The 12273-nt window shown below is 44.0% G+C and overlaps 2 protein-coding genes across 7 annotated transcripts in view; one reads left to right on the plus strand and one right to left on the minus strand.

Moving 5' to 3' along the window:
* Positions 1 to 8064, plus strand: part of LOC112261290 (serine/threonine-protein kinase DCLK2-like) — a 79347-nt gene extending 71283 nt beyond the window's left edge. For 2 of the 4 annotated variants that reach the window (XM_042329675.1, XM_042329676.1), the window contains exons 15-17: positions 1970 to 2050; positions 2141 to 2251; positions 5623 to 8064. In XM_042329675.1, the coding sequence (XP_042185609.1) occupies positions 1970 to 2050; positions 2141 to 2251; positions 5623 to 6342 (912 nt within the window). In that variant the 3' untranslated portion in view covers positions 6343 to 8064. Of the gene's footprint in view, positions 1 to 1969; positions 2051 to 2140; positions 2252 to 3451; positions 3543 to 5029; positions 5043 to 5622 lie in introns of all 4 variants that reach the window. The other 2 variants (XR_006084513.1, XM_042329677.1) reach the window with 2 other exon arrangements.
* Positions 8065 to 8839: 775 nt separating this feature from the next.
* The window catches only part of LOC112237328 (lipopolysaccharide-responsive and beige-like anchor protein), a 338807-nt gene continuing 335373 nt past the window's right edge, over positions 8840 to 12273 (minus strand). For all 3 annotated transcript variants that reach the window (XM_042329672.1, XM_042329673.1, XM_042329670.1), the window contains 2 exons: positions 11556 to 11707; positions 8840 to 10238 (listed from right to left, as the gene is read on the minus strand). In XM_042329672.1, coding sequence (XP_042185606.1) covers positions 10148 to 10238; positions 11556 to 11707 — 243 coding nt within the window. In that variant the 3' untranslated portion in view covers positions 8840 to 10147. The remainder of the gene's footprint in view (positions 10239 to 11555; positions 11708 to 12273) is intronic.

Below are 12273 nucleotides of genomic sequence, written 5' to 3' on the forward strand. Positions count from 1 at the left end.
CTGCCTCTCTCTCTCTCTCTCTCTGCCTCTCTCTCTGCCTCTCTCTCTGCCTCTCTCTCTCTCTCTCTCTCTCTCTCTCTCTCTCTCTCTCTGCCTCTCTCTCTCTCTCTGCCTCTCTCTCTCTCTCTCTCTCTGCCTCTCTCTCTTTCTCTGCCTCTCTCTTTCTCTGCCTCTCTCTCTTTCTCTGCCTCTCTCTCTGCCTCTCTCTGCCTCTCTCTCTCTCTCTCTCTCTCTCTCTCTCTCTCTCTCTCTCTGCCTCTCTCTCTCTCTCTGCCTCTCTCTCTCTCTCTCTCTCTCTCTCTGCCTCTCTCTCTCTCTCTCTCTCTCTGCCTCTCCTCTCTCTCTCTCTCTCTCTCTGCCTCTCTCTCTTTCTCTGCCTCTCTCTCTTTCTCTGCCTCTCTCTCTTTCTCTGCCTCTCTCTCTCTCTCTGCCTCTCTCTCTCTCTGCCTCTCTCTCTCTCTCTGCCTCTCTCTCTGCCTCTCTCTCTCTCTCTGCCTCTCTCTCTCTCTCTCTCTCTCTCTGCCTCTCTCTCTCTCTTTCTCTGCCTCTCTCTCTTTCTCTGCCTCTCTCTCTCTCTCTGCCTCTCTCTCTCTCTCTCTGCCTCTCTCTCTCTCTCTCTCTGCCTCTCTCTCTCTCTCTCTCTCTGCCTCTCTCTCTCTCTCTCTCTCTCTCTCTCTCTCTCTCTCTCTGCCTCTCTCTCTCTCTCTCTCTCTGCCTCTCTCTCTCTCTCTCTCTCTCTCTCTCTCTCTCTCTCTCTCTGCCTCTCAATTCAATAACATGTGCAATTTCAATTTAAGGGCTTTATTGGCATGGAAACATATGTTTACATTGCCAAAGCAAGTGAAATGGATAAACAAAAGTGAAATAAACATGACGCTTACAAAAGTTCCAAAAAATAAAGACATTTTAAATGTCATATTATGTACAGTGTATATATACAAGGTCACAAATGTTGTTGCTGTGATGGCACACTGGTATTTCACCCAGTAGATATGGGAGTTTATCAAAATGAGATTTTTTTTTTTCAAATTCTTTGTGGGTCTTTGTAATCTGAAGGAATTATGTGTCTCTATTATGGTCATACATTTGGCAGGAGGTTAGGAAGTGCAGCTCAGTTTCCACCTCATTTTGTGGGCAGTGTGCACATAGCCTGTCTTCTCTTGAGAGTCAGGTCTGCCTACGGCGGTCTTTCTGTACATAGTCAAAGATTTCCTTCGTTTTGGGTCAGTTACAGTGGTCAGGTATTCTGCCACTGTGTACTCTCTGTTTATGGCCAAGTAATGATTTATTTGGGTATAATTGTGTTGCTGTCTTGGGGCTCTGTGGGGTCTGTTTGTGAACAGAGCCCCCAGGACCAGCTTGCTTAGGGGTTTCTTCTCCAGATGTATTTCTCTGTCGGGGATGGTTTGTTATGGAAGGTTTAGGGATTGCTTCCTTTTAGGTGGTTGTAGAATTTAAATGTCTCTCTCTCCCTCCTCTCACTCCCTAAATGACCACCATGTGTTACCGTGACAGCAGCTATTTCAAAGCAAGGCTTGAACTACTAATTAAATCCTCTGCTGCAGTGGCACCTCGACTTAACAAAGAAAAGCCTACGTCTAGAGATCTCAACAGCCTGCTGCAGTCACGGTCTATTCATTAGTTACTGGAAGAGTAGAAAATGGACTGATATAGACTGACATGGACTACCTGAACTTGTCCAATAAGACATGCTCATTTTCGTTTTCCGTTGCAAAATATTTTGGTACGTTTTGTTATGGTAAGCCCTAATGAACCCGACCCTGGTTGGAGGCACAGTGAATGTAGCCAAACCATGCTAGAGCACTGTTTGTAATGTCCTCCTGTGACACTTGTACATTGTTCTCACTGTGTGACATGACATGTCAAGGTAAAGTTGCGACGACATGACTTGAGAGAGAGTGGACCCTAAAGATGTCACCGCTGATGCATGACCTGATGTGTTTTCTAGGAGCTGATTGGGCGGATGCTGCAGGTGAACGTGGAGGCTCGCTACACAGCACAGGACATCCTCTCTCATCCCTGGGTCACGGTAACTTGTCTTGTGGACTTTGTGTGGGTGTGTGTGGGGGGTGTGTGTGTGTTCAGGACCATAAAGGAGAATGTGTGTGTGTCTCTGCAGGATGACAACATGGAGAACAACATGAAGATGGAGGTGTCAGGTAAACTGAGAACACACTTCAACACAGCACCAAAGCCCAGCACAACCACAGCAGGAGTGTCAGTCATCATGGTGAGGAACAAGACAACAACATTCACTATCACAGCCCATTATTAGTTTTCTGGTCCCATACACACATTGTGTATCTCCATATACACAACAGCACTCAGTCACGACCCTCTACTCTCTACCAACTACTCTCTATTTTCTGGTCACATTTCCAATACACACATTGTGTATCTCCATATACTTTCCCTCATCTGAACTCTCTGTATTCCACCATCTGTCGTACATTGACACCCCAGAGTCCTCGTCTGTAGATTCTTGATATTTGCAGAAATGTTAAATCATGGCCTGATTTACTTGCCATCAGTTGTTTTCTGAAGGAACCAAAAACAAAGCTAAAAGAAGCTTCCTGGTTTTATTTTTATTGGCATCCGCTTATATTTCAAGATTGATTGGAAACCAATATGAGCTGTAACAAATGTTCGTCAATTCAGCACTACACCTACTCACTTTCAAACAAACAATAACCATTTTCACATCTAGTACTATTAATCAGTTGGTCACATAAGAGTTTGATCTAAAAGATCATGAGAGATTATCTGACAGGAAAGCTAAGAAATGGACAACTTCTGTTCATGTAATCATATCACTGAGGGTTTTAAGAGAGCAACATTTATTCAAAAAGCTTTCCCCTGGGATTACACACGGATAAATCCTGATTCATCATCTTCTCTCTAAAACGCCTTTTCATCCTTGCAGTACAAATGTCGTGTTTTAGTGTTGACACAGTGTTCTCAGTGACTCCAGAGTACATTAATCATATCCTACCATCCTCCTTATCTGTTTTTAAGCTTTTTCCCACAAGTCTATGCACCTCCTGGCACAGTTATGTAACTTCCTGTTGTGGGTGGTGAACTTCCTCTCGATCTGCCGCACACATCACCTCCCCTCTCTGGTCCACTTGGGGGTCTATTGAGCTGGAGCTGGCCTGCGAATATATGACCAATATAGCATAGGTCTGTCAATGGATGCATCTCAATTAGATCCCCCTCATCTCCTTCCCTGGTCCTTGAAGTTGGAGACAATGAGAGGAAGCCTCTCTAGACTATTGCGATGCACACATGCTGTCTGCTTCCATCTGGGTCCAGTATACCCACTGCAGCAGTAGAAGGGGATTAGCATGGGCTAAGGGGTGGGCAAGGGTTCATTTGGGACTACCCCCGACTCAGGGTTAAACCTCATTTTGTTGTAAATCTCCTTCGACAGTTTGAGGTGTAAAGGAGATCCCCGCGCCACTCCTGCTCATCCCACTCCCTCATCCCAGGACCACAGGGGAAGCTTTGGAGCTGAGTGCAGGGTACCGATCTCCCCCATCCTCCACTCTCTCCCCCTCTGCCAGCTCCAATAATGCCTCTATAACAGAATGATCTGGGCAGAATAACTCAGTAACTCTCTGCAGTGGCCTTGAATCAGTTTGCATGGCTGCTCTGCCCCCTCGTGTAATTTGCCTAAGCTCCTCTCTCCTTCTCCAATGGGGCCTCTTTTATTTTCTGTCTCTCAATCATCCCCCTCTCTCATCCTCCACTTATCTCTCTCATAACCATCTTCATCAATCAACTCGTCTCTGTGTGGACTGACTTTGTTGACAATGATGTCACTGCTGTGTTGAGAGATGTTTGAGTTAGATTTGTACATGTTATTGTATTCTGTGCTGTTTTTGGCTGGCTGGGTGGTTATTTGGCATGCTAACTAACTAGGCCTAAGAGAAGCCCTCATTGCTTCTGCTGAACTAATTTTTAATTTGCCCCCGTCTCTGTCACTCATCCAAAGTAGTACTCTTATAGTTAATGCCCCTACAATAACCTGGGGACATTAAATGTCTATGGCAATTTTACAATATATTTGATGTCTATGTAAAGCCAGGATCCTACTCCTACATGTATTGGCCATGTTTATGGCAGGTTGACATTTATTGTCATGAATCTTGCTCTGGAGGCAGAACTGAGCAATTTTCGCTAGATGGGCCAGCTGCAAAACAAAAATGAGCTTTTTGGTCTTAATTTAAGGATAGGGTTAGGAATTAAGGTTAACAGTGTGGTTAAGGTTAGGTTTAAAATTAGATTATATTACTTTGTGGCTGTGCCAGCTAGTGACCACTCTGCAGAGCTGCCCCCAGAACAAGATTCATGACAAAACATTTCAACCTGCTGTCCCAGCCCTTTGGATACATTACAGTTAATCTCCTGATAATTGTTCAATTGAGCTCTACCACCACCTTGTGGTCAAACATTTAAACTGCACTACTGCACCAGATGAGAGAGACAGATGAAAATGGCTTATATTGCCTTGGATTTAACATTGAACAGTACTCCCCAGAAGTTAAGATTTCTAAAATTGTCATTGAACTTGCTAGCATCCTGATAGATGGCTGTCATAGCAGACTTTAGGCTAATCAATTCCAGGCCTGGAGAGCCACACAACGGTTTGAATCAATGTTGTTTCTACGTCATATCAATGAAATTCTATTGAACCAACGTGTAATAGACGTTGAATTGACGTCTGTGCCCAGTGGGACCCCAATGCTTCTTTTTATTTAGATCTTGGAAACCAGGTGAGTAGTGGACTCTCTGGCTAACCAATAGCATGAACTGATCACTTAGCTACCAAGGACAGAGGAAAACCAGCAGTGCTGCGGTACACCAGAGCAGGAATCAAACAGGCCTGCTTTCTGTGTCTCCTCTAATGTTGTTGAGCTGTGAGTAAGACTAGTCTCTGTCCCCTCTGCTTCCTCCCCGCCCCCTCCACCCCTCCACAACACGCCCACATTGCCACCCTCTGAATTAGCTCCAAGGCAATGGTATGTACTAACACTGAAGGCTACGCTTCTTTACTGACGCCACGAAGACTCACTCAGCTAAGGGAACATGGGAAATCTTAATGCCTTCTGATTGTTACGTAGTTATTATTGTTATTATTATAGCAATCCAAATGATCTGTAATTCCAGATGTGATCTTCAGTGTCTAGTTGGTTTGGGTTGTGATGAGGCAAAATCTCTCCAGCACAATTTCCCATTTTCCCTTACACTGCATGTTGAGCATTGATGATATGATTTGCTGTCTTGGGTCAGTCTACTGTGAAGGGTCTGTCACTGTAAAATCATCCCATCTATGATTGTTTCTGTTCATATATATATATATATATATTTTTTTTTTTATCTACTGTTTTTAATATTATATAGAAATGTTACTCCATGGACCTTACTGTCAGAGATCAGTGAGGTTGAACGTCATCTTGGGGCAGTTTTCTCTTCCCATTATATATTGACCCACTGTTCTTTATTTCTGTCTCTCCCTACTTGTTTGGTTCTGTTGTATTTTACAGTACAGAAGGTGAGTGTCAGTCTGACTTTCTTTCCCTCACCCCTGACCTCTACCAGAACACAGCTCTAGATAAGAAGAGGATCCAGCTGACTCGTCGCAGCCAGAGGCCCACAGCACCACCTCCGCCCCCACCACTGCCTGGGAAGAAAGTAGTCCCTCCTGCAGCCATGCCAGTCAAGCAAGCCTCACCAGTCTCACCCAACTCCAAGCTGCCAGTACCCACCAAGCCTGCCCTGCCAGAGGAGGAACCCAAGAGTCCTCAGACTGATGTGCCTGTATCCCCTCCCATCTCTCCCTCTGTCCCTGTCTCTCCTTCCTCTCCTACCAAGCCTAACATCTCCATCTATCCTACCTCCCCTACCAGGCCCAACAACTCTCCCTCTCCTTCCTCACCTACCAAACCTGTTATCTCTCTCTCTCCTTCCTCACCTACTAAACCTGTCATCTCTCCTTCTCCGCCCTCTCCCTCTTCACCTACCAAACTTCAAATGTTCCCTGCTCTTTCCTCTCCAACCAAGCTCCATGCCTGTGCCTTCCCTCCTGCCTCGTATAAGCCTATTACTTGCCCCTCCAACTCATCACCTTCCAAACGCAAAGCCTCCCCCTCTCCTCCTGCCCCTCTCTCTCCCTCCTCTCCTCCCTCTCTTTTTACCTGCCCCTCTCCCTCTCCCAGCCCTCCCTCACCCCTGACCTGCTCCTCTCCCTCCTCTCCCACCCCTCCATCACCCCTGGTGGGCCTTGACGTTGAAGCTGCTGCTACTGCCAGAGAGCTGTGAGAAAGAATGATGGATGAGAAGACTGGCTGCTGGACCATGGTCTAATTTGTACCTTTCCAGCCCCCTTACCTCCACGCGCCGTATCCCCAGACCTATGATTCGCATGTAGGGGGCTAGATACAGATAGAACCTCCATCCCCAGTAACAGTATAACAGCTGATGTCCACTGCTGTATCATTCCTAGGCTCCCAAGCAGCAAATGGCAAAAAAAACAAGCAAAATGGCTCCTACAACCTACAGTACAATCTCTGTAGAGAACCCATCATATCCACGCTCCAAGAGGGGAGTTGGGGTGTTTTGTATATTTTGGTTGATTTGTATATACGGTATGTGTGTATTTATATATGGAGAAAATAGAGTGAGGCCTGCCTAGTTAGTGTGTGTGGTTTCAGATGGGGTTTTCTGGAATGACTTCTGATCATGTTTTATTTATTGTCTGTGGTTGGTTGGTAGACACACACATGATGATTATGGGTAGAAGTGTATTATTTGGCGTGCTTGCCGTCTGTTGTAAGAAACTACTACTGTAGATGTGTATAGTATTGTATGACAGACACGAGGCATCCGAATGAAAGTTGAAGGTTTGAGTTTGTTTTCTTCTCTTCTCTGTAAAGCCTGTTTATCATTGGTCTGCTATGGAGCCTGTAGTGTTTAACTGCTGAGCACCAAAAGAGAAACGCAACAGAGTAGAAGATGAACGTGTCAATGAGGAGAGGTGTTCCTGTCAAAATAGCTGCCAGATCAGGGGTGTGTTCAGGGCGGCAGGTAGCCTAGCGTTTAAGAGCGTTTGGCCAGTAACCGAAAGGGCACTGGTTCGAATCCCCCAGCCAACTAGGTGACAAATCTGCCAATGTGCTCTTGAGCAAGTCACTTAACCCTAATTAATCCTCTAAGTCGCTCTGGATAGGAGCGTCTGCTAGATGACTAAAATGTAAATGTTCATCAGAAAGGGACTTCCTGGACATGTCCTGTAAGAAACGCTCATTTTCACCCTCCGTTGCAAAACGTTTTTCATTGTGTGCCCTAATGAACCTGACCCAGTAGTTAGATTCCTTTTCTGAAACCAGCTGACAGGAAACACTGGGAGCTCTATCCCCTCATATACTCATTTATCAGTCCAGATTTACCGGATAATAATGTGAGGCTGTTCCACTTTGCTGTTGTGTTTGTCTGTAATGGTAATGCACTTGTTTTAAAGTCCATGTTTAAGTCCCAAATCGCACCCTATTCCCTATATAGTGCACTACTTTTGAGCAGGGCCCATAGGGTATTGGTTAAAAGTAGTGCACTATGTAGGGGTATAGGGTACCATTTGGGATGCAACCCCATATCTCCTTACCTAGCCTACTGCAGTTGGTTAGGGTTTAACCCTTCGGATACTGATAATGGCTCCGATGCACATCACTACTACAAGGGGCTTTAGTTGCATGCCATGTTCCTCCCTCTGCCTCCCCACAAAACAGGTCTCTCTCTTGCGCACGCACACACACACACGTCAAGCTGGTACTATTGTACGTATAGTAGCTGTTCTGTAATGTTTAGTCAAACTACACTGTCATCGTCATAATGCTTTTTTTATTGCAGTTTTAGTCTGGATAAACACTGTCAGCTTTGGCCAGCACTTTTAGTTTGTACAGACATTTAGCCACTGTGACTCCTTTATCATTATGTATTAGGAGCACATTGGAAAACTTCAAACGCAATAAAAAGTATTCAAATCAGTTTTTTAAATGTTTTTATTTCTTTGGCACCATGTTGATAAAGATGTGTAGAAATCAGATATTATAAGCCACTCACTGAGGTAGTGACTGAGACCATCAGCGCCCTCCTGTGGACAATATCTGAAGCAACAACATGGCCTAATTCCAACCATTTGCCAATGAAAACCGCTACTTGATGACGTGTTTTGCTCCAGACCTACTGAGCCAATCACCAGGATAGAAACAGTTACCAGATCTAGCCCATGGGGAACCAAGCTAGGGACCCACAGGCTCCCATAACCCCCCGCAGGTCTCAGTGATGGCTTAACCACATTGAGAGCAGCAAGCAGGTCCTGAAGACTCCGCAATATATTTCCACACCATCTAAACGGTCTTTATGCAAAAGTTTATACCCTTCTAGTTTTCAATTTGAATAAACCTAAGACAAAACCATAGAGATATAGCACTCATCTTTGTGTCTGTGACAGCATGGGCAGCCCCATTGAGGCTTTCTTAATTTTCGCAATTGGCTGATCCTGCCCGATGACATGACTCCAACAGGGTCACTAGGAGGGATCAGCCAATGACGATGGGAGTTCCCACCCACATTGAAATGGTGGAAGCCGTCAATGATACTACCCATGCTAATACGGCTTCTATCATTCTCTGGGTTAAACCTACCTCCCTAGGCCTTGACTGCAGCCAGGTGAGGAAGTAGTGCAGTGTGGTTAGTGCAACCCCACCCCTGGCTACATTCCAGTCTAACTTCAAATAACAGTTCAATTGAAGACAAGATGTCAAGTTAAAAAATTCAATTTTATTTGTCAGAACTCATCACGCGTCAAAAACACTCATTCCAAATTGATTGCCAAAATATTGAGCGATACATAGAAAATACAGTAGTAGCCATTTCATTGTAATCGTGATCAAACCAACACAATGTTTCTCCTTATGAGCAACCGTTGTATTGGAGGAACCGCATCCAACCCTGCACCAAAACATTTCGCTGCACCACTCTTTGCCAAGATGAGATACTTTGATGATCCTAGCATGGTTTGGGCACTGTGTCGATCGCTAATATGATACAGTATATGCTTAAGTACTGCAAATGCATCAGGAGAGGAGGTAAAGCTAACAAGAAGTACATCATGGCTACGTCGGCCATTTGGAATGGCTTCCTTTCCTCGTCCCGTCTCCTTCAGGTAAAGTTCTGATAGGTGATAAGTAAGCAATATGAAGAAAATTAGATGAAGGGACGCCATTTTACAAAATTAGGACGTAGCCCATGATATTTGTTTTTAATGACAGACATATTATTCATCAGTATGGTTACAATACATAATAAAGCTAATGATCGTCATGACAACACTTTGATACAAACAAACTAATCACACCGGTAGCCATCTTGTTACTATGATGACTGTCTGATACACGTGACAAGTCTTTGTGCAGTGTACGCCACCATCAGGACAACTCATGCACAGGAAGGCAAGATCTGTCCGTTTCCACAGAGGTGTGGTACAAACGTTTAAATAGAATATATTCCCTCAAGTCATGAACACATAAAGGACTTACTGAACTTCCTGCTCGATCACCACACAAACTTCACATTTTATTTCCCTGTTTCCACACAGTAGCAAAAAGAGCATGAAAAAAAGGATATTAATGACCAAAAGAATGATTATATCTCCACGTTTCACACCTATTGAAAATAATCACTCACCCCTAAGTACACAAATATATGGATTTTTAAGACAATAGATGCAAATATACTTTTCTACCTACTTCCACTTTGAACCCTTATTTTCCTCTGCTCGAGATGAAAATAGACTCTTAACAAGCTAAAAATAGATTTGTAACCATAGGTATATAACCCCACCCTAAGATATATGAAATTTTCGATATGCCCTACAAAATATAGCAATGCCCTTTTTTAAAAAATAGTTTGCTTCTTTCGACAGAATCAGACAGTTTTTCTTCTCTTGAGATACATTCAGGATATCAATATGTATTGAGTAGTGCCTTAGTACATCGAACGACAGGATTGCAGTAGGTAGGTCCCACGTTAACCAGATTCTCAGGGATTGTTGTTGTGTGGTCCTGCCTCAGTATCTGGTTTGGTACTCGTGGTGCCACCTGTTGAAGTCGTTGTAGAACAGGACTATACTACCAGACGCCATGCCGGTTATGATGCACCTAGGAGAGGACAGTCGAGAGGGAGTGTTGAGTTAATGAACCTTTTGTGACTAGGGGGCAGTATTTTCATTTTTGGAAAAAAAACGCTCCCGTTGTAAACAGGATATTTTGTCAGGACAAGATGCTAGAATATGCATATAATTGACAGCTTAGGATAGAAACATTCTAAAGTTTCCAAAACTGTAAAAATATTGTCTGAGAATAACAGAACTGATGATGAAGGCGAAAGCCTGAGAAAAATCCAATCCGGAAGTGCCTCTTGTTTGGAAAGCGCTGCGTTCCAATGTGTCCCTATTGAGCAGTGAATGGGCTATCAACCAGATTACTCTTTCTTCGTATTCCCGAAGGTGTCTACAGCATTGTGACGTAGTTTTACGCATTTATGTTGAAGAATACCCGTAGGCGGTTACATTGCGCAAGTGGTCACCTGATGCTCCCAGAGAGATTCTCGTGTAAAATACAGAGGCAGCCATTACTCCAATCGGTCCTACTGAAAAACTAATTGTCCCGATGGATATATTATCGAATAGATATTTGAAAATCACCTTGAGGATTGATTATAAACAACGTTTGCCATGTTTCTGTTGATATTATGGAGCTAATTTGGAATATCTTTCGCCGTTTTCGTGACTGCGATTTCTCAGCCAAACGTGAAGAACAAACGGAGCTATTTCGCTTACAAAAATAATATTTTTGGAAAAAAGGAACATTTGCTATCTAGCTGGGAGTCTCGTGAGTGAAAACATCCGAAGCTCAAAGGTAAACGATTTAATTTGATTGCTTTTCTGATTTCCGTGACCAAGTTACCTGCTGCTAGCTGGACAAAATGCTATGCTAGGCTATTGATAAACGTACACAAATGCTTGTCTAGCTTTGGCTGTAAAGCATATTTTGAAAATCTGAGATGACAGGGTGATTAACAAAAGGCTAAGCTGTGTCTCAATATATTTCACTTGTGATTTTCATGAATAGGAATATTTTCTAGTAATATTTATGTCCATTGCGTTATGCTAATTAGTGTCAGATGATGACAACAGTCCCGTTCACGGGATGGGGTGTCACTATTAAGGCTCATACATGATGTACTTTTACTAAGGCCATACAGTAAGTCTGTCATCATACTGTGAATAACACCAAGGTCTTCATCTTGGTATTCTGTGCATTCTAGATTGGGAAGGTTTTTTATTTCCCCATCTGAAGATGGTATTAATCATTAGTCCATATTTTCATTATTTCTTCCTATGTGTTAAAACTTCATACCACACAACACCTATGTGAGTGAAGATTACAGCGTCAGAGTCCAGGTGTGTATGTTACCTTTGGTCATTGGACATGGCCATGGAGCGGATGCCTGCGTCACAGCCAGGGTAGGTGAACATCTGTTTGAGGTTGTGAACCTGCCAGACAGACAGAACTCCCCCGTCTCCCCCCGTCAGCAGGTACTGTCCGTCCCGACTCAGCAGCATGGCCTGACGGGAGAGGAGAAACAGCACCACTTTGACTGACAGGAGAAGTTATGTACAAGACAATTGGGAACATTCCTGTATTACTGTTCTATTGCATTGTCAACGAGGCTGTCAGCACCCTCCTGTGGACAACGTCATGACCTGTAACCTATTGCACCTACCACTGGAGGGCGCTAATACATGCAGAGATTTGGATGGGATGTGTAACTCCCTCACACCACACCAGAGCTGACCACTATCATAAAGCATAATGAAAATGGGCTTATTGTCCAGTGAGGAATCCTGTCGCCATATTGGCGTCTGCTATTTGTCCAATAGAGAGAGGTGTCTACAACAACTCCTTAATAACAATCAACCAAAGCTTTATCAGTATAGGCTTTGTGGTGTGGTCCGATTTAGTGACCGAGTCTAGGACACCAGTGACTTCACCACCTACCTCATGGTGTGCTATTTCAATCACAGTCTCTGTGAGCACTTCCTGCACCAAGCGAGAGAGGCACAGCATCAATCAGATATTTCACAACATTCATGTGGCGAGCAGCACAGCACTGAACAGCAGTCCATCCACC

The sequence above is a fragment of the Oncorhynchus tshawytscha genome, linkage group LG11 (genome assembly GCF_018296145.1).
Source record: "Oncorhynchus tshawytscha isolate Ot180627B linkage group LG11, Otsh_v2.0, whole genome shotgun sequence".
Lineage (NCBI taxonomy): Eukaryota > Metazoa > Chordata > Actinopteri > Salmoniformes > Salmonidae > Oncorhynchus > Oncorhynchus tshawytscha.